Below are 24,916 nucleotides of genomic sequence, written 5' to 3' on the forward strand. Positions count from 1 at the left end.
TCTGGAGAATACAGGGCTCTCCAGGAGAAATTTCAGAACTTTTTAGCTATCAGAACTTATTGCCTGTTCATGAACAGAAATAAAATGGCACAAATTAAACAGATGTTTATTTTCAAGAACTAAAAGTGTAGCTGAACACAAGGAGGGCAATTCTTTAGCCTGTTCTGTATCTGTCAACCTATGGACCCTACAGTTCTAAACCAAGCAGGTTTTGAAGAAATATAAAGTGTCCACGTTGATCATATAGCCATTCATATTCACAGCATTGCTTCATGCATAGCAGGTATTCATAAAAATTTGGAGTTACCTAATAAGTTTTCATGGCCTTTACTTGTCTCTAAACCACAACAATAAAATTTCTTTTTAAAACCTGTAGGCTCCTGGATTGTCCTAAATTTTGGGGCTGAGCATGGTGGAAGCTGTGGGGTGAAGAACCACCAGCAGCAGCATCCCCTCCCGGGAGCTGTTGCTTCAGCTTGCTCAGACACCATCAGGGTGTGTTAGTGCCTGACCTCTGGATGTGGAGTGAGAGGGATGGTGCTGGGCATCCACACCCTGCATACTTCAGGACTTTTCTTGCTGTGGATCAGGCCTAGTCTGGTCCTGTGGACCAAATTCACACCTGGGACTGCAATGCTGTAGTTGCAGTCCTGTAAGGCACCCTGTGTTTCACCTGAAAGGGACCCCTGTCACCTGTGAGTGGGGCACAGGGGAAGGACCAGGGCTTTCTTTTGCAGTGTAGGAGATGAATTTGATTTACAGTTTTAGCTGATAATCACCAGATTATCACATACAGAAATACTCACTGTATATAATAGCCAGTGTACATGGAATGGCTAATTAATACTAATTTAATCTGTAATGCTGACACTTCAAACCCTAAATATCCACAGGCCATCTGTTCATCTCAGATGTGAGTGTCCAAAACCATGGGATGGATCAATCAGTGATTCTAATCACTGCTCTATTTATTAAGTCAGAGCTGCAGTGACAGGTCCTAACGCGATAATTACAACGTCGGCCTCAGAGATCTGGCAGTAGCTGTGGAATACGTGAGTCACAGCAGTGAGCGCACCAGGGCCAAAATGGCAAAACTCAGAGAGTCCAGACAGCATAAAACAAACAGAGAGAGAGAAAAAAAAAGTCTAAGAGCACGCGAAATACCAATTATAGTGTAATAGCTCTTATAAAAAGCTCTTTTTAGGAAGACGGACCTGCAAGAGGAAGCAAGGAGCATGTTCAGCTTTAATTAATTTAATCATGACAAAGTTACTGCAAGAAAAAAGGTTTACTTGTGCTTTGGTGCAAAACTACACTAAGGAACTATTATTATTACAACACTATATGTATTTGTAGGGTGCTATATGCATTCAGGTTTGGGAGAACTATTGACAAAATGTAGTCAAGTAAAAGAATGATGTTTTGAATAAAATCAACAGATACAGTGTGAATTTAACCTTCACATATACAAGTTTTTCAACATTGGTTCCTTGGAAAGCATTAACCAGAGTTAGCTCACTTGGGCTGCTTTGGAGCACAGATATAATTTGGAGAAAGGGCTCCTGACAGCAGCGTTCCTAGTGATGATGATGGGATCTACAGAGGGCTGAAGCAGAGGAAGGAAGCAGGTTATTTCTATGCAGTATTGCCTCTGGGATCAGCTACAGGCCTTCGTTCTCTCTGAAAGAACTTAGAGAAAGCACTCAGGGAGAAGGTCAGATGGTAAGGAGGGTAAGTGATGGGTGCTGTGCTTGAGTCACAACAGCCCTGTGCAGTGGTACAGGCTTGGGAAAGTGGCTGGAAAGCTGCCCAGCAAAAAAGGACCTGGGAGTGCTGGTCGATGGCCAGCTGGACATGAGCCAGCAGCGTGCCCACATAGCCAACAAGGTCAACAGCTTCCTGGCTTGTATCAGAAAGAGCATGGCCAGCAGGACCAGGGAAGTGATTGTCACTTTGTGTGCAGCACCAGTGAGACCGTACCTTGAGCACCGTGTTTGGTTTTGGGCCCCTCACTACAAAAAGGATATTGAGCTGCTTGAGTGTGTCCAGAGGAGAGCAACAAAGCTGCTGAAGGAACTAGAAACAAGACATATGAGGAGTGGCTGAGGGAACTGGGACTGTTCATTTTGGAGAAGAGGAGGCTGAGGAGAGACCTCAGCACTCTGCAACCACCTGAGCAGTGAGGAGGGTGTTGGTCTCTTTTCTCAGCTGACAAGCAATAGGGCATGAGAAAAAGTTACTAAGTTGTGCCAGGGGAGGTTTATATTGGTTATTACGAATGATTTCTTCACAGAGAGGGTGGTCAAGCACTGGAATGGGCTGCCCAGGGAAATGGTGGAGTCCCCATCTCTGGAGGTATTTAAGAAATGTGTGGATGTGACACTGAGGGACATGGTCAAGTGGGTCTCGGTAGGTCAAGTTGATGGTTGGTCTTTTCCAGCTTAAATGATTCTGTGATTCTATGAGTACTAATATTGTCTTACTGGCAAGATCCCCAGATGAATAAATTCTTGGATCTCCAGAAGTGCACCCTGCACTCTTTTCTTGCAACATCTCTGAAGACTGCATAGCTGAACATATGACATAAACCATTCCCATGTCTGACCCACAAATGTTTTCACTTACACAGGAGATAAGAGGCAGCGAGAGCTGCACAGCTGCTTCTTCTCTGGGTCTTTTCTGGACTCACCAGAGATCACTGCTCAGTTAGGAGCTGCAGGTTGGGTTGTGTTCAGCACGCTGCTGGAGCTCAACAGGTAGGCCTTCCACATGCACAAAACAATATTTAATATTAAATAATGAATATTAAATAATTATTTAATATTAAATAATATTTAATAATAGTCCACCTCACCCGCAGTCCCCCTCTGTTCTAGTTCAGTGGGATAGCACAGGATGGGACATAACATAGTTTCTTTGATGGTTGTCTACTTGTTGGACCCATGCAGTATCAAGTGTGTGGTAGCACCCAAGGTGCATGTGGCATCCTGTGTTAAAGTTATGCTAAATATCGCAGTGCTGGCCATACTCCAGAAGCACTTTTAAAAGTGGCAGACTCTGTGGGATATTTATACACTGACCTTTAGGCCTGTAAATGTGGCCTCCTCCAGCTAAAACGGGCATATTGGGTTCTTCACTATGTTCCAGAAAGCCTAGAGACATTGAGATTCGGTGAATTAATTGTGATTTTAGCTGTCAGACAGCTGCAGGACAATGCACCCACACGACACAGCACACCGGTACTGTGTAGCTTGCTTTGCTGCTCCAGCACTGTCTCGTCACCTGGTTAATAATTTGCTGAGAAAATGGTTGGTGTAGCACGCTTCCTCTAAGTTTTGAAAATTATGCCTGAGTAATTTTACATTCAAATGATTTTCTCGTTTCTGCTGTGCTCCAATGCAGGGTGAGGGGAGCTCAGTGGCTGCCTCTGTGGAGGTAGGACCTCCAGCTGCACCGAGCTCCCTCTGACACTGTATGATTTTTGCTGAATTACTTAACAGTTTAACTTCCACTGAAGTCATAATTACCTCCCAATAGTTTTCACATGGCCAGGATGATATTTTTGTGTCTAAATTCCTCACGTCCAATGTGACTTTCAATGCAGTGTGCATATTTTTCTGATTCACAGTTTTGCTCTGAAGGTGCTCAGGATATATTCCCTCCCTAAACACTGTTGCATCACTGAGTGATGCCTAGTTGGATGTTTGCAAGCCTTGACACCATAATATCATTTTAGTCACTTTTTAGTTATATTTTTGGTCTTCTGTGCTATCAGATTTTCCTCCTCCCTTTGATGCAATCTTGTAGCATGAACAACTGCATCTGCTTCTCTCCACTTGCTACTGGGGCTGGGATGCTTTCTTAGTGCTCATGGCAGCATTTTTGCCACCAATGGTACCAGTGTCCCAAACTTTTAATGTCTTCCTTATGGCAGCTGCTCCAACCCCTTGCCCATGTTTGTTGAGTTTCTCTGTTCCTTCTTTAACAGTATCCCACCTTAGAGGCAAAGACCACAGCAGTATGTACTACTCAAGATGCTAGGTTTTAGATAGCGACAAAACATCTTTTTATTTGCTGCTTTCAGTACCCTTTCTGATTAGATCCCAAGGGTGTTTTTTTTTTCTTCTTTGTTTTTGTCACTTTTGGCTGCCATTTATAAAGACAATGATTTCAGTCAATGATGATGTGTCACCTAACATCTTTTGAAAGCTCACTTAGATTTTACAAAATCCTTCATTACCAAAAACAGTTTTTCATGTAAATTATGCTCCATTTAAATGTACTGTTCAGTTCTTTCATGCATTACTTTGAAAACAACTAGGCAATTTGTACTGTACTGTTCTTGTCTTAAATAGAGGCCTAAATATATATGTTTGGTTGCGGGATACAACTCCTATATTCCAGGTACAATAAAACTCATGTTCATAAGGATTATAGGATCAAAACCTTGCAGATAAAAATCTTGTATGGAAACCTGAAAAGAAGTGTCCAGTTGCTAAATGGCAGCTCTTTCAATCCTGCTAATGTCTGGCATTATGTCATACACAGAGCATAAAGAGGGATGCCTGCAGCTAGTGTTTGCAATGTTTGCTTAAGCAAGTCGTCCAGCTGATGTAAATCACACCAGTGGTATCCCAAGAACTAGACTGTGTCCTTTCAGGGACTGGATCTGTTGTTTCACACATGTGAGTACAAAGTTATGTCATTCTCCCACAGGAATAGGAAATATGTCATGGTTTCACATGGTTCATCAGATACTTTCATTACGTGTGCTCTTCTTATCTCTGCTGGGTGGGACCTGGAAATGCTTTGCACTTTGGCGCACAATGAAACAAGATATTGTATTGAAATGAAACACAGACTTCCCTCTAAATGGCTCATAGCTGTAAACATGTTGGATGGAGAAAAAATTACATGTGCAAGTATAATTTTTCATGCAGGTTGTATGGGCAATCTCTTCTATGGCTTGCTGTCCAGATTACCGAAAGCTATCTAAAATGCCTAGAAGCCATGAAATAGCATGCAGATACACTAGTTGACTCACATTTGCTTTGAAAGAAGAATTTCATGCACAGAATTTGGTTGGAGAGAGACCTCTCTGAGGCTACAGTGACCTCAGGGTTAAGGATGATATCTTAATTTTATTCCTGATCCTAGCCTTTCCTTCAGATCCAATTATAGCCAGGCCACACAAACATGTATCTAAGTTTGCTCTCTGCATCCTCAGAGAAATATTGCTTCAGTTTCTAACCTATATGGTTGAAAGATGTCATTCTGAATGTCTTTGCAGGACTTGGTTCTACCTGCTGCCTTTTGGCAGAAGAGTAGGTGGCCTCCAACCCTGCCAGCCCCCCCAAAAAGCAGCATAGCTCCCCTGCTCCCCAGGAACTGAAGGATGATAAAAACATGGGCTCTGTAACGGGGAGGCTGAGGACTTCTGGGTCTGCCACCTGGGAGAGGTCCAAACAAAGCTTGCCCATGGTCCAGCTCCATATCCGAAGGGCACTACTTTAATAGTTCCTACCTGCAGTATTTCATCAGCATGGTGATTGAGCATTTCTATTTAAGCAGAAGAGAGAAATGGCCAGACTGCTTCAAATGCATAAAGGGACTCTTGCTGGCTATAAATACTTGGCTCTGGAAGGTAGGATTTGCTGGGAGTGCAATACAGACTGTGTGGAACATCTGCATCCCTGGTAGATGGCACCTGCTGCAGGACTGCTAAAGTACAAGCTAGTGATGACATTTTTTAGGTTTCTGGAGTGGTAACCTGGAGAAGAAAGATGCAAGTTCCAAGGCCTGCTGTGGGAATCAGAAGATTTTTGCTACAACAGTCTGGACTGATGTATGCTATATTCTAAAGGAAACACTTGGGCAGAATTGCAGCCCCAGACACCGTTCAGACTCCATCATTGTGCATTTACCACAATGATTTTGGCTATGTTTAGCAAAATCTTTGCCATGATTTACTGACATACAAGTAAACTAACAAACAATCTCTTCCTTTTTTAACTAAAAAAAGTTTGCATGACTGCAGGCCACTGTATTTAAGATACATACATATATAGAACTGAGATTTTGACCCCTGAAGTTGCATGTCTACAGAAGCCACATCATTGACTGCATGCAATGTGTATTTAAAGCAGTTACAAAAATATTAACCACATTTACAGAAGTAGAATATTATAGTCAGCTATTGACGCATGAGCTAATGTCAATCATAAAAAACAGTCCATCTATAGAAAGTGAAACAACTTCAAATCTAAAGAAGAAAAAAAATACCGTGTTTTAATAGGACCGTTCATAGATCTGCAAGGGTTTTAGCATAGGATCCACCAGCAGAAGCATCCCTGCACAGCACCTTTGACAACCCCTGAGGACACAACCCACAGCCACCACCCAGCTCTGCCTGCTGAGCTCTTGCCACCCTGAGGTGTGTAAGTAACACCTATGCCTCTCCCTTCCTATTGCTTCTCCTTCCGCTGTGGTCTTTGCTATTTTGCAACAGGACTTTGCATCAAGATATCGGCAAAGAACGTGCAACCAAAGGTGCTGCCCAACTGCCAGGCCACCACCTAGGTGGTCTAATGCCAGCCCCAATGGTCTAATGACAACTCTAATGGTCAGCTGGAAGATAATCCCTGCTGGTCCCTGCCTGCTCAGTGAGCAGGGCATATAAGTAAATGACTACAGGCTCCTTGTCAAATTGGCAAGCAAGCAAGGATCTTGAGGGCATACAAGAAGTACTGCTGTGTTTGGAAAGAAAAATAAAAGAGTGAGCCAGCGACCTGTTGGCTTTGAATTCTCCCAAGCCAGTATAATTAAAGCCCTTGAGAACATTGTATTTTCTTTTCTTTCTTTTGTTTTCACCTTTTCTTGCCTTTCTCTTGTGTCTTTCCTTTCTGAGCGCATGTAAATGACAGATGTGTCTTGGAACCCTAACATAGCTGGTCAGAAATTTTCCTTTATGCCTATAACAATAGTAACACAATGATAGAAGTGATATAAATTATTTGAATTAGTAGCAACACACAGGGCCAGCATCTGGCTCAGAAATTATGTGGCAGCAGCAGCAGATGAAGGGGACAGCAGACTTGCTCCATGCCAGAAACCCGCTTATCTCAGCCATGCTGGCTCCTCTGGGTTACAGCAGTGCCCAGGATGTCACTTGTATGGCTGGTCTCTCATGTTCCTCCTCAAAGCCCTCTTGTTCTCAAAGCTGATTTTTCTTTCTCATAAAATAATATATTAGGCATGTATCCAGAAAGTTTGTTCCTCCCCTTAAATAGCTTTATTATTCAAAAAACCCTGCCATGTTTTTGATTGAACCAACCGAGAGAACATCTCCAGTGAGCAACTAAACTCCAGCTTTCAACAATCAGAAGAAACCACCATAAGTCTTGATAGCAGTTGTAATCTGCTTGGGCTGCATGGTAATTCATGCTTTTGTGTAGATCCTCAAGTAATAGTCACCGTTGTCTAAACACAGAAGCAAAAGTCAGCCGAAATTCCCAATGCCATGAAAATTTATTTCTGAGGGACCTATGATAAAAGGTTTGTTGTGCTCTTTCTTAGACTGGGTAAAAATTAAAAACAAAAATTTAGAACACTACTCTACATGTATTGAATTTTGCTAAAGATAAGAAGTGTTGATATTAACCATATAGAGAGCTAACATTTACAAACAGATGAAGATCCCTTGCACTTACACATTATACGAAGACCTTGACTATTTATAACAATGACAATAAAGGTATGCTATTAAAATAGAAGTTATTTAACATTCTGTAGCTCTCCCTCTTATGTGTCAATCACAGCATTTCTATTATGTCAAATACTTGTGATTGCTCAACAAACTGCTCTCTATTCTGCAAATAACTTGGAGAATGTCTACATAAAAATATACACACATAACTTCCATAGTAGCTAAATATTAAAAGCAAAGAAAAACAAACCTAAAGACATCAAAAGTTGACCTTCATTCTTGGAGTACGGCAGAAAGTCTCCAAATGCGGCATATTTCAAACTGGATTCCATTATCAGCCAAAAAATAAAGAACAAAAATTAATATGGAAAATAAATTTGCTTGTTTCATCCTCATTAAGGTTAATTTAGTAAAAAACTGCAGTGATATGAGGTAAGAATAAATAGTATTTTGCAGGAATTAACTACAAAAATTCTGTTATAGTCAAACTTGTATATAAATCAGAAGTCTAGCTTTTATATTCACCTAAAATGCTATAGTTTTGTCAAAAACTGCTTCTTTTGGTATGCCTGTTTTCAATACATAACCAGAATATAAAATACTATGAATGTCTCATGTTTGCATATTGCTTTTCAAGTTAAGATGTTTCTGGAAGCAAAAGGGCTCTTACTTAATGGGGATTTAAAATAACCTAATTTGCATTTTTAAAGTAAAGATAATTCCCTTTTTATTTTAAAAATAAAAAAATAATGTTATAAATCAAGATAGAATTAATAAAAGTATCAGTGTCTGACAAAGGTGGTCTCACAGTTGATGCTGTTGCAGTTTCAGAAAGGATTCCTCCTCAGCTGCCCACTCCACTGGTAATTGCTGTCTTCACAGCAGGGTACAGGGAACATGTCCAAATGTCTCAGACTGTGTTACACAAAATGCTGCATAGTGCTGTAAATGAAGTTGACATGAACATAAAATGACAGTGTTTGCCCTTAAAGCAGCTGAGGCTTAAAGGGAACACCCTTCCTCCTGCCCAGCTAGCTGAGATGAGGAGGGTGCACACAAGCACTCACCTGGGAGTGTCTCCCTAAAACACTACCCAGACGTGATGGGGCATTCCTCCTAGTCAGCTTTTCTCAGTTTCTTAATATGGGAAGTAAAATATTTGTTAGACACATTTGCACAAGTAATGAACAAACAAATAAAATGTTTCCACAATAAATAGAAATAGATTTCTATTTCAGGAATAAACATAGTTTGGGCAACAAAGAACCACCACTCCCAACTTTTTTTTAAAAAAGAAACAACCAGTTACCACAAAGAGCAATGCCCTATACTCCTCCCACCTCTCCTCTCTGTGATCTTGTCACAGTAGATTGCACAAGCATCAAAGTTGGACATGCATTGCTTCTCTTTCTACATTAGATGTTCACTCTGCTCTTTAATTCAGCAGCAAAAGTGATTCATAAAAATTTACTACCGGTACTACTGTTTCATGGATGCAACTCAAAGTCCTTAGACTGATAACATTTTTTTTTATCCTTTAAGCTAGCTAAAGATAGCAGCTAAATATCTCTGTACTTCCAAACAACATGCTAATTCATTTGAAGAATACATAGTTCAGACAAAGTTGTATTTTTTCTTTCAGCACATTGTGTTGAAACAATCTTACTTTTTGTTTTATAGTTCCTACAATTCTATGAATATGTGAAGTTTCCTTTGTTCAAAAAAGGTTGAACTTCATAACTATAAAGACACTTTATGAGTCACACAGCAAAATGAGAATACAAAGACACTCATTCGTAATGTTCTTATTAAGAACTTTTTCAACCTATCACTGTATTTTGGACCTGAATTATGTTTTTCGAATTCCTGAAATTTGTGAAAGGGAGATAACTTTTCTTAATGATGGATTAATCCAAATATGCAACGTTTGGAACTCCTAAAATGCATAATCTAAATGTGAATGTACTACTAACCATTAACTGATATAATTTCACCAATTTTCCAAGAACTGTTGTGTCCACTCAGCATTTACAGGAGACACGTAGAAAACAAGAAGTTCAAAGTGGCAAACTATTCCTCTCAAGCAAACTATTCCTCAGCAACTTTTTTGTTTTATCGAAGTGCTGCTGAAGTGTGCTGGTCTCCCTTTGGACTGGGAGGAGTCTACACGCCATGGCAGCGAGCTCGCTAGGCGCTGGGCACTTGTTTATTCAGCCCTACCCTTCTGTACCTGTGCTGTGGGAAGTAGCTGTATAGAAAGGAAATGCAAGTCTGAAGCAGACAAGAGACGATGCTGTGACCTGAGCTGATTGCAACTCTTTGCTGGAGCCTTTGGGTTAATGAAAAAGCTTTGCACTTTTGTTTCTTCATTGAAACTTTTAAATCTGTGGTTGGGCTCCTTTGAAAGAAGTCTGAGTTGCCTTTCTGTATCACATCTTTGACCACAAAATTAACCCCTGAATGCAGAACATTTCATTCTTTGCAGCTTTGGTGGTCCTGTATTGCTCTGGTCTATGTTGTATTGTTGTTGTGTTGACACCAAGCTAGGTGCGTGTGTCGATCTGCTCGAGGGTAGGAAGGCTCTGCAGGAGGATCTGGATAGGCTGCACCGATGGGCTGAGGTCAACTGTATGAAGTTCAACAAGGCCAAGTGCCGGGTCCTGCACCTGGGGCGCAATAACCCCAAGCAGAACTACAGGCTGGGAGAGGAATGGTTGGAGAGCTGCCAGGCAGAGAAGGACCTGGGAGTGATGGTGGACAGTCGGCTGAATATGAGCCAGCAGTGTGCTCAGGTGGCCAAGAAGGCCAACGGCATCCTGGCTTGTATCAGAAACACTGTGACCAGCAGGGCTAGGGAGGTGATCGTCCCCCTGTACTCGGCTCTGGTGAGGCCGCACCTCGAGTACTGTGTTCAGTTTTGGGCCCCTCGCTACAAGAAGGACATCGAGGTGCTTGAGCGGGTCCAAAGAAGGGCGACGAAGCTGGTGAGGGGCCTGGAGAGCAAGTCCTATGAGGAGCGGCTGAAGGAGCTGGGCTTGTTCAGCCTAGAGAAGAGGAGGCTCAGGGGTGACCTTATTGCTCTGTATAAGTACATTAAAGGAGGCTGTAGAGAGGTGGGGGTTGGCCTGTTCTCCCATGTGCCTGGTGACAGGACGAGGGGGAATGGGCTAAAGTTACGCCAGGGGAGCTTTAGGTTAGATGTTAGGAAGAACTTCTTTACTGAAAGGGTTGTGAGGCACTGGAACGGGCTGCCCAGGGAGGTGGTGGAGTCACCATCCCTGGAAGTCTTCAAAAGACGTTTAGATGTAGAGCTTAGGGATATGGTTTAGTGGGGACTGTTAGTGTTAGGTTAGAGGTTGGACTCGATGATCTTGAGGTCTCTTCCAACCTAGAAATTCTGTGATTCTGTGATTCTGTATGTTGACACTGGCAACCTTGGCCAGCACCATTTAAATTCTGCTCACAGACATTGCAATGTTAAAAGTATAGTTTATTCTGTGGCTGTGCTAAGCTTGAGATGCAATAAAGCCAGATATAGCTCTAAACTCATGGATTTATCCTACTGACTGCCCTTTTAACTTGAAAGTTAATGAGACGTGCAAGTTTGAGACCGGGGAAGAGCATTAAGTCATAGTTTTGTAGAAGAGTCAAGCAAGCAGAGGTGTATATTCGGGGAGGCATTTCCATATAAGTCACAAATGAGGCAGGGAAAGAGCTAAAATGGTTGCACTGCAATCTTCGAAATTATGGAAGAACTGAACATGAAGTACATAAACTGATAGCCCAATACCACAGCTATTTAGTCACAGAAGTAGTCCCCTGGGGTCCCGGCTTGTGTATGGCGTGCCAAGGAAAGCTGGTTATCCACTGCTGGCAGAAGTTAAAATTATGTGGTATTTATGGCATTTTCTATTCTAAGCAGAGGAATTAGTACTTTAAATAATGTTCATCGTAGGTGGCTGCAACACAAAATATGCACGGTCCTCTCTTGCAGAGTAGGCCTTATCTTCTGGTGGCTCATCGATGTGACTAGGCCTTGATCACAAAACTAGGGAATTGAAACAAATGAGATTATGTATGTTTGGCTTGGCCTGTAACACATGCAAAATTTCTTCTAATGGATACCACTCAGTTTCAACATTGATTCAGGTTGGTGATCTGTGCCATATAGTTTGACTCTGAAATGAAATTTTCAGATCCCCAGAACACTCAAGCCTCCTTCTAGCACCTCTTAGGGAGTTCATAATACTTGCATTGGAAGGCACTGATGCGACTAGACCTTGTGGTCCTGCTGAAATGAGAGTAATAGAACTTCTCTGTGGCAATTTTTCCAGCAGGAATTACATTTCTGCCCATCTGGCAGTACCTACTGAGAGGTGTGCACTAAAATGAACCTTGAATTTAGACATAACATAACTTCACTTCTAGCCAAAATCAATGCAAATATTCAATCCCTAGCTACAAACTCCTGCCCTTTTCAAAGTCTTTATGGAAGCCAATTTAACATTAGAAATGCTGATATTATTTAGAGGAACTCTGGGAACCCAAAATCACTAGCTCTTGAGCTGAAGTTTGCTGCTTTTCTCCCTGTTACAGTTGCTGGTACTAATATGTATGAGAAATACCATACTCAAGGTACCAATTAGTATCTTATCAGGCTGTGAAAGTCCCACCCAGTAATGTAAAGCAGTGTCATCCTGAATACTGTGTACACAGAGGAAAGAAGGGCTAAAACCAAGGGAAAATGAGCCAGGATTACCTGATCCCCGCTGAGGGAAAGAGTGTGACTTTTTTTTTTAACCCATCCCAGCAGAACAAAGCTGGTTATAATGAATAAAGCAGGAGCAGTTTTGTCTTCACTGGTCAAACAGTCAGTTTCTTACTGTTCTTTACTTTTGTATTAGAATGCGAACAATAAAACCCACCAGTTAGATGACCCATCAAACTTGAGGTGAGGGTGTTGGACTGATCCCCTTTCTGCTTATACAGCCTGGGTAAGGTGAGAATCTGTCAAGTCTGAGAGGCAGAAACTCATTTTGTATTCAAGGGTGTGCAGGTAGGGGAGAGAGAGAGAGAAAAACAACATCAGCTACCAGCTGCAGAACCAGGGCCCAGTTGCTTGTGCTGGTGCTTGAAAGATGTTTTCATTCGAAGGACAGGTTTTCAGGCTTCCAGCTGAGCTGTGGAACCTGTGGCTGTCTGGCCACTGCAGACGTGTCTGTGTGTAGTAGAGTGTTTTTCGGTTTGGTTTAGCTTTTTACATCAGTCAGCACAGGATATGGTCATAGTGGTTTTTTCAAGAGGTTGAGAACCAGACATAACATTTCTGAGGATCTTCTCAGGTCCTCAGAAGAGCACCTAGAGCTGAAGAGCACCTAGGTCCTGCTTCAGTTTGCAGAAGGGAGTCTTGTCATCTGGGTTCTGCTCACAGATTTATTTCTGGGTTTTATGAAGTGCTTGCTATCTCTAACAGCCAGACAGCAGTGTAAGTGATCACAGTGATAAACACAGCCCTAGAGACTAGATTGTTTTTTTGTGCTCATTTCAATGTCCTACAGGTGGGCACATTCATCCAGGTGACTGAATGCTCTTGGACCATCTGCTTCTTGGGTCCTAAGGCCACCTGCATTCACATATGTGTGTGAATAAGCAAAAATTTGTGTCAGCCTGCCAGCTCACTGGTTGTTTCTTGTCATAATATTGTCTTGCTGTTTTCTAAACAGAGTATAGCTGAGAAAGGTCTCTGGTTTCCTATTTTGTTTTGACACAATGTTATGCTCTGTATTATTTTGAGCCTTGAGAATTGTGGATGTGTCTTTGTATGTATTGAGTACTGACCGAAAGATTTTTTTTTAATTCTTTCTTCAACATTTATAGCAAAAAAAATTCAATTTTGAAAAATGCAGGTCATAACTTCTAATGCATATGCCACTCCAAGTCCCCTTGAAAGAGGACACCATCATTCTGAAAAAACTTGAATTTCCCTGTGCTTCAATATGGAGTGCAAGTTTTAAACTCCTTTGGAGGTCTTGCAATAAGTAGTGTAAACACAAGTAATCTCTAGAATATGCATTGTTTATTCCAGAAGAGCTATTTGGTTCCATTATGTCATTGCTTGCATGAAGAAAAAGGGAAACTAAAATCTATCATCTTGACCTGGGCAAGTTTAATAGCCCAGGAGTTTGACAGCATTAGCTCAGCAACTAACAGGGGCCAGGACCTGACAGCAACAAACAGAATTTCACAATGGGTCTCCTGTTAGCAATGAAGAAGTCAAGCTCATGTGCTCGCTCTGTGTGCTGAGGGAGAGGTCAGACATCTGTGTCTGGTGAGGTGGGGATGTAGCTGGGAGCACAACATGCCTGGGGCAACAGCTGCAGAGCCTGGGCTGACTGATACCTTCAAGGAGACACTCCAGGAACAAAGGTGGGGATGTGCTGCCTCATCAGAGACTGGCATGCTGCTGATTCAGCTTGCACCTACTTTATTGGCAGCCACATGTACTTACAAATGAAATCAGCTTCAGATACCTCCACCCATGTCATGGCTGGGATTTACTCAATTGCAATGTATCATCAGTATCAGTGTGAGCTGGGAACAAGACACTGCGTGGGTGAAGGGCTGCAGAAGGAGGTGGTTAGGCTGAGATGCAATGGTGGCCAGGAGAATTTCATCAATGTAACAGCGATGGAGTCCCCCAAGGATAGCCAAATGAAGGTGCTGGAGACATACAGCAGCATCAGCAAGGACAGAACAGGCCCCTCAGTGTGGTAGAAACAGGCTACCAGCTCCCTGATGAAGGAAGAACAAAGCCTATGTTTCCCAGCAGATGGGCAATTCACAAAGACGGCTCCAAAGAAGAAAGAAAGCAGAAGACATCTCTGTTTCTGAGATGGGAGGGCTTGGAGGGGTGGGGACATGACCCTTTTAGGCATCTCACCTGAGCTCCAAATAGTCTGTTACCAGCTGCCCCAAACAGGCACTAAGGGTCTGGCCAAGAGCTCAGGGGAGCAGTTCAGAACTGGCTGCTGAGTTCAGGGAGTAGGGATGATTCAGATGAGGTTTTCATCATCCAAGGCACAGGCATTCAAGGGCTAGTCAGAAGGATATATCTACAAGGCCTGTCATTTTGGTTCTTTTCATTCATTTCAGTGAAAAGTGGTTGCTACGCAATCTCTGAAATTCTAAATTGAAAAAGTTTATGGAAAGCATCCTCAACTGATGAGAACACTGCAGGTTTCTTTTTTTATATTGTTTATTCAGTAATTTTCAGTTTTCTGAAAGACATACTTTATCACTTAAGTCAGCAGTCTTTTCCTCAGTTATCAAGTACTTTGTAACTGTGAATGTCATGTGACATTTTTCACATTGTATACTGACCCTTTTACTAGTACATTAGATCAAATTACTCACACTGTAGTTGAAAGTCTCAATAAATACATATTTTTGTGTTCTTGTTGGCTAAGCTAGCAAGAAGAGTTTAAACTAGGATGAAAGGGAGGTGATGGTGAAACCTCACAGTACAAGAATTACACCGAAAACTTGCTGAATAGTTCAGTTCTGTCCTTTGTTCCCATCCCAACATGTGCCTACATAGTTAGCCCCCCTTATTTCCTTTACCATGTTGCCTCTTGTTAGGGATTAGACATTAGAAAGAAGCCCCATTCAGAAGGTGGTGTGGCACTGGCCCAGGTTGCCCAGAGAAGCTGTGGATGCCCCATCCCTGGAGGTGCTCAAGGCCAGGCTGGATGGGGCTTTGGGCAACCTGGGCTAGTGGGAGGTGTCCCTGCCCATGGCAGGGGGGTGGAATTAGGTGGTCTCTAGAGTCCTTTCCAATCCAAATTATTCTGATGCTGTGTGATTCTGTGGATGACTTAGCTCATTGCTTACAATACTGTGTCCTTCTGATCTTCCCAGTTAGTGTTTTTTGTCCAAGTTCCCTTTCCACAACATGATATCTTATACCATTTTATAAACATAAATTATCACAATGTGGACAGAGATCTAAACAGTAGAAAGGGCAAGGCTATGCAAACAGAGTGAGAGATGTAAAAGGAAGGCCTGAAGAGCATCTTAAATTCAAGTAATGCGCAGCCCCGGAACTCTTAATATGTTCTGAGGATTATGAGAAGCATGGAGACTTGGCTGAGTAATAAGAGACTGGACTGTTTGTATAGAAGGGTAAAATGCTTCAGAAAGAATTGTTAGGAAAAGAAATGAAATGTTGATGGGGATGAATATATTTATTTTGAAGTCCAGAGTACAGAAGATAGGGGTGATGTGTCTGGTAATTATAACGCAATGAGATTCCACAATCCTTGTAAATGGAGAGAGGGAACAGGAAAAAATGACAATGAAGTTGAAAAAAGAAGATTTCAATAAAATAAGATTATTGATAAGAAGGATTTCATAGGAAACAAGACAACGAAGAGCATTAGTAGGAATGACTATGTCTCTGTATAAATGAAATAAAGGGCATAATATGTTCCAAAGAAGAAATAGTATTAGGAAGGGAATACTTGGTTAAACCAGAGACCTTCGGTGACCTCAAGATCACATAAAGAAGCATAAAGAGAGTCATAAGAAGGTTACACTACTAAAAATGAGCACATAGCACAAGCAAATGCAGGCAAAATTGGAATTACTGAGGTGCAACTACCAGTGCAGTGAAGATACTATTAAAAGTGTTATAAGCAAAACATAAGTGCTTTGGTGAGAGTTGCATTGCTCAGGGAATATTGTTTGTAGGAGCCTGTCCTCAGCAACACCAGGAAGTATTGTCTGGAGAATCTGGGGCACAGCTCATCGGGAAAGGTAGAGAGTGACTGAGCATATGACAATTATATGCATGAGCAGGTATCTGGAAGTGCCACAGTGGATTACCTATAGACCAGGCGTGGCCATTATTTGCATTTTTACAATCAGGGAGGTTCTGGGTGTAGCTGGTTCTGCTTCTGGAGAAGTGAAGGAACCAGATGACTAGAAACTTGAGATCCTTTCAAGCATTATTTTTCTACACTTCTTTTTCCTACACTAGTGCGTTTTGACACATATTGATGATGTTGTGAAATTATCATGCCCCAAAAGATTAATAAAAAAACCCACACATTTTCTAAACAAGCAGGAAGGGAAAGCAGCTGAGGTCAGAGAGTTCTCGTTAGTTTTGGAAATTGAAGTACATGGAGAGACATGAGGTGAATCAAAACAAAAAGACAAGGCAAAATGAAAAAGGAAAGAGGGAGGGATGTCAACGCTGATAAATGAGAAGAGTAAAAAGGATGTGACTAATGAAATGGGAAGAGTTGTTTCTGGAAAAACTGACTCGTTGAACAATGATTCACACAATAAACACCTGGACACTTGCCTTCTTTTCATCAGATTTACTCAGAGAAGCAACTGGCTCGAGGAACCAATCTCAGTGCTCAGTTTCTTCTTGTGATTTTATCTGTGGCACCATGTTATGACTGCTGTAAAGCCTTAAGTGCTTCTGGACTTTGTAATGCTTTTGACATAGGAGATTTTTCTTTTCTGTGTGGCTACAACCTGTAAGCAGTTGCTCTGCTGCTGGGAAATTATTTCACCCGGAGAAAGATGCTCAGGGAGAGCAGGCTCACCTCTTCCAGGAGCTTTAAAAAATATGTGCATTCAATTAAGCATATTAGGTATCTTAAATCTGTATTTAAAGTACCTCACTGCACTTCTCAATAACAGCACATCCAAGTAGACTCTAACACTTTAAAGACAAACATTAAACTTGTTTATGTGACTGACTTAATATACGTGACTTGACTTATTCAGCATTTTTTAATGAAAAAGAAGGCTAAAGATGATGTTCAGAACCAGTTTATATGATTTTTTATTTTTTTTTAATTTAGGCTTAATTTTGAAATGATTGGTCATTTGTGTTCAAATAATATACAATTGATCTGCATGTAAGTCACTTAAAGTCAACATATTTCCAAGAAGGTCCAATTCCCTCCCACTTATTATATTTGCTTTGAAATCATTAACAATGAGTTCTAATGCTTTAAGGGAAACTGTTGTTTTCGAGCTGTGCTCCAAAGATAACTCACTGCTTGCAGGCAGCTTTTGAGAATGTCTGAATCACTCTGAGTACGTGAGCAAATGGAGAACTATTGCGTTTGAAAGCATGCTGAAAGCACTGTCTAGATGTTTTTTTCCTACAGAAACAAATGCTGTTTTCAAGAGAAAAGTGTGATCTGGAGTAGAAACAGAAAGCTCACCCTTCCCAGAATTTACACCTTCCAGCTGTAATTGACTCTAACCCCTTCTTTCTTTGGATGCATAATCCAGAAAACTCTTAATGCACTGCACAGATAATTAAACAATGTTCAAGAGTAATTTAACATACTTAGGAAATTGCAGCCAGAAGTCAGAACCTGGATAAAAATTAACATTTGATGAGAGAATAAGTCTGTTCAAAACATCTGAAATAAGCATGATATTACAAAGTGAGTTAGCAGAAAGCAAAACATCGTAAGGATTACTATTTTTTAAAAACTATTTATTTCCAAATATGATTTCAGTATTTTATTTTATTTTATTTTATTTTATTTTATTTTATTTTATTTTATTTTATTTTATTTTATTTTATTTTATTTTATTTTATTTTATTTTATTTTATTTTTACCATAGCCCTTGACAATCCAATTGATTTCAGTTCCCCTTATCATAGGTACTGTAATGCACAGAGTAGCAGGCATTAGTTGCCCTGACGGCCTGAAAACCTAAACAGACATGAAAGATGACACACGAGGGAAAGGTATTATTACATCCATAATGAGAGGAGCATCTGGAAATGGGCAAATAGAGTGATTTCCCCAAAGTTACCCAAAGTAAATTTGCTGCAGAGCTTAGGCAGAATTTGAGCCCTCTGAGACCACGACTGAAGAATTATTCTTACAAACAGGATGAGTCCTCCCCATGCACAGGTCTGCTGTGAAGACAAGTCACCTTTGCCTCCAAAACCTTGTCTTCCACATGTGAACTATTCCTGTGACTGGCAAGCAGCAGACATCTCCACCCGAGGCCCATGCCGTCTCCTTGCCACCTTCTGTCCAAAAGGACAACTTTCACCCTGCAGCTCCAACCTGCACCCTGCATGTTAGTTCCTTGCAACCTCACTGAAAAACTGGATTCGGAGAGAAAACCCCAAAGGACATAAAAAATACTGAAGGCTGTAAATTATCTCAGAGCTATACTGCTTCCTTCCGTGGCAGCCATTTCATACCACACCTAGTCATTAAGAATCAATAATTCTCCATGCTGTTAATGTTTGAGCCACTGAACCTCTAGGGCGAGTCTCAGAAACTATAAACTGTGTGGAGAAGCACAGACAGACACTGCCAACCTGCACAAAGGTGAACCCCACAGATGAAAGAAAGAAGTATTTTTTAGTCCAAAACAAGCTTTTCATGTTACAGGTAAGGGATGATTTAGCTGTCATTTCACTGCAAAATTGTAAAAGCTGAAGCAAGGGGCTTACTGAAGGTTTTTGCTGGCAGTGTTAGAAACTCAGCTGTCCTTGTAAAATGGATGACTGCTGTGCTAAGGCTTAGTCTTTGTAAGGCTTTGTATTTCATTTGGATCAATTTCCTCTGTTTTCGCTTTACTGAATTTTAACATCTGAAATCAATCATTTAAAGAAAATCAACTTTTTTTTTTTTTTAAACTTTTTTTCTTCTTTTTTCCCATGGAACCAAATAGTTTTGATTGTTCCTGATCTTTAACCTCTGGGAATATTCTTTGTTCTCTGAAAGTTTATTACTGAAAGTCGCTGGGATATGTGTATGCTGGCTATACTAGAGATTTCTGTTCAGGCAGCAGAATCAGAAGGGATTATTAGGGATATAGCAGTGAAATGAAACAGAGAGATGAAGGGGGAAATACGGGTCCCGTCCTCAGCCAGATCTCAGGCTGCTTTTAGTTAAGTTGAACCTATTCTAATCCTGAAACTGTCTATTGTTGAAAACTTTTGTATGAGTTTATATATACTGAAACTCTATTCTGAGTGACAGAGGAGTGTGCAGTTCGGGGCTCTGGTCCTTGGCAGTGCCATGACTTGGTGGAAGCTTCCAGCCATACAACAGTGGGCACTGAAAACACCCCAGGCATTCGGGGTTCAGTTCAAGGGTTGATCAAGCCACTCATCATGGCCATACGTGTAATGTAAAGGGGAAAACATTAGGGCATGATATTTATATTCAAAGTGGAACTGTAAAGGCACTTTACCCGCAACCCAGGAAATGTCTGTATTTCCACTGCTGCACTTTGTAGTCAGTTTTGGGCAGAAACTCCTGGTCAAGACACAGAACAGATGGACAGCCACACGAAGGAGTGCATTTTCCAACAATTTCTGTCTCCTACACTAAGGCTGGACGTGTCCCATCCATAAATTTTCTCCTAACGATAGTAGGTCTTGCTGCCTCTCTTCTCTCTAAATCCAAATTATGGTATCCCCAGACCTCCTCATATTCTTTTTGCTGGCCTCTTGCCATCCTTCCCACAGTACTCTCAATTCCCAAGTGTCCCACCACTTCCAGTTGGCCAAGGGGCACATATGGACACGTATCTCCCAGAGGGTCGGATGAAACCACACAGCTAACCCCTGGGTGCATACTGCAGCCTTACCCAGGGAGGGCATGGCTTTGGTCTTCTGTTCCACCTGCCACCCCAGATCAACAAAGAATTAGTTTTTCAAGGTTTCTGCCTGCTATCAAATGCAGTTGAAACTGGCCAACGTATTCAGAAGGTACCAGGAGGAGAGGAGAGGTTATGAGACAGACAGGAACAGAACAAATCTCCATACACTATCTAACTGCAATATCAGCAGCGGTTCAAAGTATCATCTCGGGCGGTTCAAAATGTCTCCTCTACCTCTGTCCTGTTTCTGCCTGATCCCAGTTCCTCTGGCTGCAGGCAGGGTGGTGAAGGACCTGATTGCACATCCAGGCAAATGCAAGGATTTCCCCTTCAGCCCTACTGTCCAGACAAATATAATGATCTTCCTCATCACCACTGGTTTCAAAGGAGTGCCATTTTATTTTCTTCCGGTACCCACTCAGGTAGCTGTAGTCCATGGGAAAAAAAACAAACAAAAAAACAAACAAACAAAAAAAAAAAACACAGTAATTTCAAAGGGCTTAATTGCCCTTGATGAAACCCAGCTCAGAATGGGATTTGCAAGACAAAGTCCCATGTCACATACTAAAACGAGTGCTAAAGAAAACAGCAATGTGGACAACATTTTCTATATTTGCAGGTCCTATTTTTGGTCAGCCATTGAGGAGAAAAAAATTAAAAAGAAAATACATGATCGAAAGCCCAAGCTGGAGGGCATCTGGAGGGAGCTGTGCCTCCACACTGTTGTGTTTTTTTTTTTTTTTTTTTTTTTTTTCTTTTATATCTGTGAGTGCCTCCATGGGCTGTGGTGGCTGAAGGATACCTGTAGGTGTGAGCCAGCTAGCACGGAGCACCATGGAAGACATCAGCATTGTACACCAACCTCACCTCTCTCCAGAACCTGCCTCAATCTTTTTGTTAAAATCTAGAAGTGATGAGAAACCAGGACTTAACTTCTGAGGAACCCATTTTGTTTGCAGGAGGATGCAATATCAGTCACTGAGTCACTGCACTGTGTGCTCAGCCTTTTTTTTTTTTAAAAAATCAGGTTGCCTTGAGGTAGGCAGTGCCCCTTGGACTTGGAAATTTCATTTCCAGTAGCTGGGCTGTTGTAAGGGGTGCAAAGGCCTACTCTCTCTGCCTCTGCAGGCCTCACTGGAGGGATATTTTTCATAATCAGAAGACAGGGGGCCTCGGGATGGCTTCCACAAGACCTTCAGCTTCCTGTGGTTATAATCTTCCCTGTGAAAGTGTCATTGCTTTCAGTAAAGCAGAAATGAAAGCAGGGCTTGTGTGACACTGATCAGCTAAGCTGTGACACCGCATGACTTGAAGTTTCGTGCCGGCTTTAACTTCTTTTTGACAGCACCTGAGGCTCTCACGGGACCTCCGGCAGCCTAAGGGACAGGCCTGATGGGTTATGGCCACCCGGGATGCCAGCTCTGTGCCCACTCTTGCTGCCCTAGCAAACAGCAGCTGGTTCTCCAATTTTGGGAAAATTTAGCTGTAACCTCTACGCACAGAGTTGGCCAACTCTATAAGGGTTAACTTGACTTTCACATCTTCTTTGCAGGTGCTAAAGCAAAGCATATTCCAGTATGTTTAAGCTGTGTGGATTTCAGTTTCTGCTTGTCATTCAGTGGGTGAGTTGCAGTTTTTCCTTCATTTATCTGGGAGCAAACAGCAAAGGTTGCCCAGGAGCCTCTGAGCTCCAACCTTGAAGGTGCCCTGCAAAGCAGCTGTAACCCTGGGTGTGGGAGGACTTCCCATCTGTGTGTGTGGTCCCACGGCCAAAACTTAGGCAGCTGTGTCAATCATTAGGGAAAAAAAAAAAGTTAGAAGAAACCAATTTATCTATTTTGACTCTTGTAGTCCCTCACTAGATACTACTTTTTTCAATAGATATGTTTCACACTAATTACAATTTTAAAATATGGCAATAAATCACCAAAAAAAAAATAAATGAGGACATCTGCATCATCCTAGTGCATTGTTCTGCTTTATGATCCATACACCTGCTGCCATATTAAATACATTTTAGAACATGTAATGGCATATGGTTTAAACCATGCCTACTGATTATTTAACCTCATTATTCCATGTATGTGGATCCCTTCTCAGAGGATTTTCTCAAACTGAAATGTATTAATTACGCTATTCATGGGCCTCGTCTATTAAATTCTGTAGATTTACAGATGTTTGTAAAGGCTTCAGAGACAGCTCCTGCTTTATAATTGAATTCAATAGCCAAGATAAAAAATGAGTCAAATTCAATTCTGTGAAAAGAATGACTTAAAATACGGATATGGGACTGGGGCTGATGTGCAGCAGTGAGCACCTCTGTGCCTGGCAGTGCCAGTCCCCATGAAGCCACACCACAGCCATTACAGCTGTCCTCGACTGAGCTGTCAGCCAGATACAGGCCTAGGAGTAAACCTTCATTCCCCTTCAGGCCCCTGAGGAGTGATTCATGCTGTAGACATACGTTCGGAAATATTTATGGTCCACATAAAGTAATTTTAATTGACAGGAAGAGATATCTTTTACTTGCTTCAGTGCCTGCACTTTGAACCTGGTTTTATGGTGTCAGCCTTTGTTCCTCCATGGCGGGGCCACTTCCCCTGTCAAACATGACCAAGAAAACCTCCCCACAAAATGGCCCTGGGAAAAAACTCCAGGAGATTTGTCCTCCTCCAGGAGCCAGGCTGTGCCCACCAGGTCAGATCCAGGGTCCTGCTAACCTCGTATCTTGACCCTGGCAGAGACGAACTGTCAACATTTAGTGAAAAAGCAAAGGGTAGCCATAAAGTACTATTTTCTGGTATCCTTAGCCATTACAGGGCTTTTTGGGTTATGCTTCTACTGTCATTAGCATTACTAGCATCCTTCCCCCTCCCCTCACAGCTCTTTCCCCAGTTCTCACAATGTTCTAGTTTTCCCGTTTGCAAAAAGAGTCACAAACGCTTGCAGGCGAAGAGGGCAAAATCTCTGGCTATTAATAAGCAAAATCTGGCATTATTCAAACGCAACTTGTGACACACACACACGGAGAGCAGTGCTTTAGGGTAAATTGTGCTGAACTTAGCTATGTTTTTGTCATAGCTGGAATTAAGTTTTCCCTTGGTGATATGTAAGCCGTGCTTTTCTGCGAGAGGCCAAATAACTGTCCCAGCAGCAGCAGGACCAAATCCAGGGGAAAAGTCATGCAGCAGAGAATGGGCACTTCCAGGGCCTGACTCCATAGCGTAGTGGACAGTGTGACAATGGCTCTCGGGGTCCATACAGCAGAATAAACTATTTTTTTCCTCTGGAAGAAAGGGAGGTAAACTCTGTAAGACTCTCAGCGGGGAGTTTTATCTGCACTGCCTAAGGACAGAGCCCTAATTCTGGCAGGTGGCTTCTCAGCACTGCCAAGACCTCAGAGACGGGGAGAGAACTGTAGATGTTTAAGGGATTTTGGTTTTGCCATTTCAGAAGCAGGAAGATTATTTGAACTGTAGGCTGAATTGTCTTGTATGCAAGAGCTGCTCTAAGAAACTTACTTTTGCTTTGCTTTTTTTCTTTTGGAAGCAAGGACTGCCATGAAACACCAGGGCTTTTAAGAGTCTGTCTGGAGGTCTTTGGGCACTCTGGAGGGGTTGGCTATAAAACTCATGAAAAATTTGCCAGAAAAAAACAGCCTGTGAAGGCACTGACAGCTGGAGACCAGTAGGACAGTAGTAGAAACTACAAGGGGTGCATCTGCAAGTCTTCCCCTTCTCCAGGTGGGGTGCTGGGTGTCCCAACACACTGATGGCCACAGGGTTGCACAGCTCCTGGATGGGACATGGGAGTGGTCCAGAAATGCTTCTGTGAATTTTCTCTTGCTCTTAGTCTACCTTCAGCTCTTCGGTGTGTCTGCCTGCTCTTGAAGGTCGATCAGATCTCATTTTGTTATGTAGTGGTTAGAAAAGGGCAGGACAAAAATGTTTGTTTTTAAATTAACCTAAAAATAACACTGCCTTTAAAATGGGTGCATGCTAAAGAACCATGAGATGTTCAGTGCTGGTGTCTCTTCCCTTGTACTGGAGCAAAATAACTTGCAAGAGGCTCAGTGATGGAGAGTTGCTGTGTGTGTATGATTACAACAAACATTCCTCAGCTGCTCTCCTCTACCATTCTTTCTCTTTCTCTCTCACAGGCTATGTGCCAGAATCTCGGGGACCTGAGTTTAGCTGGTCCTTTGAAAGACATGAATTTCTCTATTCCTGAAGGTGCAGGAGTACGACCCATTTACCAGGTAATCAGCATCTCTTGGTACCCACTCCATTCAAATTGAAGTCTCTACATGTGAAAAACAGGAGACAAGCCCTTCTCTCAAACACAGTTTAGGGGCATATTGTAAAACAGAGATTAATAAAATCAGCATTCCTTGAGAATGGGTTTCCATGCAACTTGTGTCATCATTTTCCTTAGTCTCTGAGGTTTTCTTCCCAAAACCTTAACCACAGACGACAGATCCAGCTCCTAGGCAAATGGAGGATGTGTGTCATTTTTTTTCCATTCCCATGCTCAGACAAAGTCCTGTCC

At 42.0% G+C, this 24,916-nt stretch overlaps 1 protein-coding gene across 2 annotated transcripts in view; it reads left to right on the forward strand.

Annotated features, from left to right (window-relative positions):
* The first annotated feature begins 6,383 nt into the window (after nucleotides 1–6,383).
* CDH17 (cadherin 17) overlaps nucleotides 6,384–24,916 on the forward strand; it is a 37,321-nt gene continuing 18,788 nt past the window's right edge. Inside the window, exons 1-3 of one of the 2 annotated variants that reach the window (XM_072034458.1) lie at nucleotides 6,384–6,433; nucleotides 21,921–21,990; nucleotides 24,528–24,626. In XM_072034458.1, coding sequence (XP_071890559.1) covers nucleotides 21,946–21,990; nucleotides 24,528–24,626 — 144 coding nt within the window. In that variant the 5' untranslated portion in view covers nucleotides 6,384–6,433; nucleotides 21,921–21,945. Of the gene's footprint in view, nucleotides 6,434–19,001; nucleotides 19,150–21,920; nucleotides 21,991–24,527; nucleotides 24,627–24,916 lie in introns of those variants that run through there. The other variant, XM_005030112.5, reaches the window with a different exon arrangement.

Source organism: Anas platyrhynchos, chromosome 2 (genome assembly GCF_047663525.1).
Source record: "Anas platyrhynchos isolate ZD024472 breed Pekin duck chromosome 2, IASCAAS_PekinDuck_T2T, whole genome shotgun sequence".
Lineage (NCBI taxonomy): Eukaryota > Metazoa > Chordata > Aves > Anseriformes > Anatidae > Anas > Anas platyrhynchos.